Genomic DNA, 6,990 nt, shown 5'->3' with positions numbered 1-6,990 from the left:
ATCATATGACCCCTTTAATTTCTTTTTTAAACAAAAATATGACTTACCCCCAAACTTTTGAATGGTAGTTTCAAATCATAGTTTCCACAAAAATGAAATGAAAAATAATGTTGAATAATTAGAATTATTTTTGAATAATGATAAATGTTTCTTGATCAGAAAATCAGCATATCAGAATGATTTATGAAGGATCATGTGACACTGAAGACTGGAGTAATGGTGCTGAAAATTCATTTAAAAATTGCATTTAAAATATAATTATAAATAAAATATATAAAAAATAAAATAATATATTCAATTTAAACTGTAATAATATTTCACATACTACTTTTTAACTGTATTTATTAATCAAATAAATGCAGCATTAGTGAGCATAAGAGACATAATTTAAAGACATTAAAAAGTGTTAATTATTCCAAACGTTTGGCCGGTAGTGTACATATTCCATAGTGCAATGCAACAGCTTTAGACTGTAACAGTGGAGAATCATTGCCTCACTCAATGTCCTGTATGCAAGTCTTGATTGGTTTAGAGAAGAAAAATCCCATTTTGGGAAAACTGAAGGATTTAGTGACTTAGATTTAGAAAGTGATGAAAATGATAGAAAATATCCATGGCAAAGAAAATTAAAATCTGAAGATAAAAGTGACTCGTGCATCAGAACAATGATGCTAGTGACGCTCGTCCCAAACGAGTTTCAATTCTGTTATCGCCTGCCATTGTGGAGATCTCCTATGAGAGAAGAGATCTTTACTAACCAAATAGTGCACAGCGCTTGTCTGAATTATTCAGATAATTGGCACTAAAATCTAAGTGTTGAGCTGGCACTATAGCTGTCTTGGTACCAAACCAGGCACTGCTCTGATTTACTCTCTGAAACTGATCTTACCCTCTTCCTCTGTCTCTCAGATCTAGATGTTTGCTTATTGGTAGCATTAAACTACATGGCAATTTGTTTGCCATTCACAAATCGCATAAGATGTGTGCATATGCATAGGCTACCCTGTACCAGCCCATTACCAGCAGCCATTAAAAGTCCACAGCACAGTACAGTCACTTGAAAACTTCAGGATGGATGAATATATTCTGAGCGGGACATGATGGTGCTGCACAAACCCTTTACAGTAACTCATACAAAACAAACCCAAGAACACTTTACTTGAGCTTTTTGCTGATTTTAGTACACTGCAGTACTTCATGTTGATTATTTCATTGCAATATATGGATATTTGACAGGCAGTCCAAAATATTAAAATAAAACATCAACCATAGAAAAGGATGGAAGTGAGTTGTATGATTTGGTGGCTGTCCAGCCCCTAAAGCCTCTTGGCATTTACTGCACAATGCACCGCAGGCCTCGGACATTCCTGCCTCTCCCGGCTGTTACTGATCAAACCACTGAAGATGGCCGTCTTCTTCCTTTCTGTCAAGTCAAATAACATTCTTTATGTGCTAATACAACATTATATATTTTGATACATGCATACCAGTTCATGAATACCAGTTCTGTTTTCTCTAGGCTAGTTTCAGGACTTAACAATGAGGATTTTTGTGATGAGCCCGTCAGGCCAGTAGTTCAGATTTGTTCTCGCACTGGTAATATTTTTACTGGAGCTTTTTATTTTAAAGAATTTTATTTTTTTATACATGTATTAGAATTAGAAATAGTATTTTTTTGTACAGAATTAAGTTTTATACATGTCAGAAAAAAATATATAAATAGATATTTTTACTTTAAATATTGTTTAATTGTCTTATTTATATTTTCCATTAATAAAATGCTCGTTCATAAATTCAATTTTTTTTTTACAATAAGCAAAGGATAACCAAAAATAATTAATTTTAATATTTATTTTAATTAACTTTCTGTGTATATTATATGCATACAAACAGACAGACACACACACACATTCGTTTAGTTTAGCTTGAAGTACTAAAATAACCAAATCTAAAAAAAGTTTAATAACCTATTATACTTATTAATAGGTAATAGATTATACTTAATATAACCTAATATCATAAATAAAAGAAAATTTTACAATAAAATCTGTGTTAAACAGCTACATAATATTACTTCGGTAAACAAATGTTTATGATCAAATTATGTATGATATAGTAAATGTAACTGGTCTATATATAAAACAATCAAATCACTAAAAGTTATTCAAACATACTATAAATGACATATCATTCTTGTCATCTCTCTTTTATTCTGCACCTCACATCTTTTGTTTCTTTGTTTTTTTGTTTTTTTCATCTCTGTTTTCATTTTTGCCTGAGCTGCCACCTCCCACTCCCTTGAGACCTACTGTAGGAGAGCGTATACTGACCACACACACACTGTGTGTGTGTGTGTGTGTGTGTGAGACACACACACACACGTCTGTACTGAATCGATGCAATCAAAAGTACAGAACAAAGCGCACAGGCTCCAGTGGCTGAGCCATTGTTTTCCAAAGTAAAATGAATCCAGCTTTTTACGCAACAGCTTAAAACAAAGACTTTTGTCGGCCTGTAAGAGTTCAATACTCTCTATGTGTCATGTGACCTGTGTTAACCCATCCCGCTAATCAAACCACACCAATCCATTCCGCATCATTAACATCCTGTACTGATCATCCCGGGACATCAGACATCCTTTAATCAGTCTGGACTGACTGATGAGCCAATCAAAACAAGGGAAGCTTTGGAGCCAAAATACTTACAAAGAATGAGTACGATACCTTCTATTCTTCATACAGACACATAGGCTTCAGCACGACTTGGCCAGAGGCCAAAAAATGCACAGCTTCGGAACTCAAGTGGTTGGAATTGTTCTATATTCAGGCAGAACACTACGGCCCTTATCTTAGATTGACAAAAGCCTGCTCATATATCAGAGAGCATGTGTTTTCAGAGGCCCCTCCATACTTTAGCGACCTGCAGCCCACTATTCACTGGCCATTCATCTCTCTCTCTTTCTCTCCCTCTGCATTTTGCTGACTCTGAATGGGAGCTCCATAGAAACTGCTAATGAGGAGCGTTTTTGGATCTTATCTCTGGCCAGCACAGCAAAGTCTCTCAGCCACAGCTGATCGAAAGTTGTGAAGCCTCAAAAACACACACACACACACACACACACACAAAACACAGCCAACTTGCACAAAGCAGGACTGACAATAATGATTAAAAATGTTTAGCAAATGAATTACAAAATGCTAAATAATTCAATATAAATCACAATTAATCATATATTCGTCTCTGCAGCCTCCAAATGAAGACAATGCAAAGACATTACATTATTATTGCAGGTGAAAATCATTGAAAAAGCATCAATTTTACATTAAAGTTTTTCAGTTTGTCTCAATAGATTAACAGAAGATACAGTTTGGTATTGGGTCATAATGTAGTCCAGATTTGAACCTGTGTTGTTGTTGTTAAAAAAAATTTAACTATGAATTAAGAAGTAAATGTCAAAAGCCATGATTGATATTAATTTCAGGTTATTTGACCATGAAAATGGACAGAGTTATTTTAGTATTATTTATATACTGTTTATATAGTATATAAATAGTATATGTAAGGGATAACGCATTGCTAGCTGTGCATTAAACTAATTTAATGCTCAACGTGGAGGCAAAGAACCACCCGACACAAAGCGGAGGGTGGTTGCCTCCGCGGAGTGCATTAAAATTGTTTAATGTACAGCTAGCCATGCATAATCCTGCTTATACCATGGTCATTTAACAGCATTGACAAGTTAAAGCTGTTAATGATGTTTGCAGCGCAATATTTGACTGGAAGGGTAAAAATGACGTCAGTTACGGCTTGTTAGCTCTAGAATTCTGCCCGCTTCAAATCAGACACAGAGATGAAATCTGTGAATAAGATCACATTTATTTGAATGAATGAATTATAACATTTATTTGAATTAAAAAAAAAAGAGAGAGAGAGAGAGAGAGGGGGACATAATTTGCACGTGTGAATTACCTGCGTCTGTGCGTCTCTCTTTACAAACAATGAAGCAGTGAGTTTGGTTACTTCAAAAACAGTGATTTTACCTCCTCATTGCTGAGGAATTTAATGGAGCAATCCAATATCTAAGCTATATTTCCAGGGAATACGAAATTTGGTAAATGCCGTAGGGCAACCAGGTATATGCATACAAAAAATGTGCATACTATACACAGTATACTGTACATACTGCACACTATAGATGTAGTATGAGTAGGAAGGTAGCCTGTTATTCCAAACATATCCAGAGACATTAAAATGTCTATTCTAAACTACAGCATAAACAGAAATGGGAAAAAAGACCTCCAACAGTTCGCAATCATGTACACCTGACCTGAAGGCCACAGAGACAATGCACCATATATTTAGCAGAATGAAGCATTTCCCTCTTCACACAAACAGGATGTCTCATCACCCCCCATGGCAGATTCTCCTTCCTGTGTCTGACAGGGTGTTCTTGGCCCAGACTGCACCAAATCAGTGTGGTCTGGTCAACACTGATATTCAGAGGCCTTGACGACCCCTGGCATAATTCATACATAATAGGGACTAGTGAAATAGTGAAATATTATGGAAGAACATTTCCATCAAAAACTACTTTGTTAAATCATAATTATGACATAAACATTTAAAATAATGAGATAAAAAGTCAAAATCTTGCAATATTAATTCATAATTATGACAAAAAGTCGAAATGATGACATAATAGTCATAATTGTGAGATCAAAAGTTTGATGACAGGCACAATTATGACACTAACTCATAATTATGAGATAAAAAGCCACAATTAAATTACAAGTTGAAATTCTGATAGAAGTCAAAATTCTAAAGTTTCAAATTTTGACTTTTTATCTCATAATTCTGAGTTATGTCATAACTTGTATGTCATAATTATGACTTTTTATCTCTTAACTATGACTTAGAATGTCATAATTATGACTTAGTGTCTCATCATTTCATGTTTAATGTCATAATGATGACTTTTTATCTCTTAAAGGGGTCATATGATGCGATTTCAATTTTCCCTTTCTCTTTGGAGTGTTACAAGCTCTTGGTGCATAAAGAAGATCTGTAAAGTTGCAAAGACTAAAGTCTCAAATCCAAAGAGATATTCTTTGTAAAAGTTGAGAGTCAGCCACGCCTACCTAAAACGGCTCGTTCTAACACGCCCCCACATGTCTACGTCACAATGTGGGAAGATTTGCATAATGCCGCCCAAATGTTCACGCAAAGAAAGAAGGCGTAACTTTTATTCTCGCTGTAGTATTGTTGCTGCCGCCATGCCGTGGAGACGCTGTGTTTCGTTGTGAAAGCGAAACTACTTTGTTTGGCCTTCCAAAAGTTGACACGACTAGAAATCAGTGGTTAAGTTGTATTTACAACACTGTTCCAGAACCGTTCAACCCAAATATTCAGATGTGTGCAGCACATTTTATGGAGGACCGTTTCCTGATCCTGGTAGAGTAGACTACAATGCCGGCTGTTCTGACTCACAGACTGTAAGTACGTCTTTTATATATAAAGAATTTGTCACTGATTATTCAAACGCTAGTTTTGAGCAGTGTAGAGTAGCATATTATCAAATGGATATTTTTCTTACAAAAACGTTACAGGAGGCCTTTATTCATCCATATTCATGTGGAGCACTTTTTATGATGGATAGATGCGCTTTATTGGAATTCTTTATTGGGCTTCTTTATTGGACTTCTCCTCAGATGTCAGTTTACCAGTTTACCTTGAGGTGCTGAAGCTGCCGTCGGTCATCCTCTAGTTGTCTTTTCTTATTCTCAATTTCTGTCTGTCTTTTCCTTTTTTCCTGTGAATAAAGATATTATTAAGATTAACACCCATCCAAAACATCAAGGTTAACACACATCCAAAGCACTAGAATGATCTAGTGCACTAAACGCATGCAAACACAAACAACTATACAGTTTTTTTGTATCACTCAGTGATTGCGCTGTTCTTTAACATTGGTTCTGTGAAAACAGTGTTTCTTTTAGTGTTGAAATTTGGCTAAAAAGATTTTCTGAGGGGTTACATATTTTGTTGAAACCTACTCCATTATCTCAGACCAAAGCATGTATGATAACGAGTGTTAACAATCTTCATATGAGCGAGAAAATGAGCTGAGAACAATGTGTTCATCAGTCAGTGACGCCAAGATCCCAGCCAGCAGGGAGGGCATGTGTGATTGTGTGTGTGAGAGTGCTAAAAAGATGAATAAATTAACAGATTGAACTTGGCGTGTTACAGCCCTCTTTTTTATCTTGGTAAGAAAAGGTCACAAAACAGGGCAATATTTCCCATTTGTCAGTGGCGTTTACTATAGCTGTCAGTTAGAAAGGGCTTTTTTCCCCTTTTTTATATATATATTTTTAGATTAGGCTGCACAATTAATTAAAATAGAATCAAAATGGCTTATTAAACTGAAAATTAAATTGATTTAATTAAATGAAGATCGCATGTATTGTTTTGTTAGCGTACCTACAACATACAGTGATTTTGTGGACAGAAGATGACAACATTTCACCAGAAAAAAAATAAAAATAAAATAAATATATATATATATATATATATATATATATATATATATAAAATAAAAATGTATATATATATAATAAACAACAATCATTTATTTTACATTTATTTTTTAATTTAATAAATAAATAAATATGATTATATTATAATAACACATTTTAAATCAACTGGATTCCAAAACATGATTTTCCCATTTAATAGACAAAAAAATAAATCTAATTATAGTTTCAAATACATGCAAAGTGTGAATAAAAAGATAATTGTGTTATTTTCTGTTATATAAGCAGTTGGAATATGCGGTTTTCTACATTTTTCACAATGTAGTTAAATGGCAATTGTAATTTTCAAAGTAATGGCAGTTTATTGTTATGTATTATTTATAGTAATGTATGTGTGTGTATACATACATATATATATATATATATATATATATATATATATATATATATATATATA

General features: G+C 33.9%; 1 protein-coding gene across 2 annotated transcripts in view; it reads right to left on the bottom strand.

Annotated features, from left to right (window-relative positions):
* LOC107602806 (paralemmin-1) overlaps positions 1–6,990 on the bottom strand; it is a 24,195-nt gene that overhangs the window by 16,458 nt on the left and 747 nt on the right. For both annotated transcript variants that reach the window (XM_016295392.1, XM_016295393.1), the window contains exon 2: positions 5,729–5,809. In XM_016295392.1, the coding sequence (XP_016150878.1) occupies positions 5,729–5,809 (81 nt within the window). The remainder of the gene's footprint in view (positions 1–5,728; positions 5,810–6,990) is intronic.

This window comes from Sinocyclocheilus grahami, unplaced genomic scaffold (genome assembly GCF_001515645.1).
Source record: "Sinocyclocheilus grahami isolate Dianchi unplaced genomic scaffold, SAMN03320097.WGS_v1.1 scaffold335.1, whole genome shotgun sequence".
NCBI classification, from domain to species: domain Eukaryota; kingdom Metazoa; phylum Chordata; class Actinopteri; order Cypriniformes; family Cyprinidae; genus Sinocyclocheilus; species Sinocyclocheilus grahami.
The sequence above is the reverse complement of the archived record's forward strand: the minus strand, read 5'-3'. Positions and strand labels throughout refer to the sequence as shown.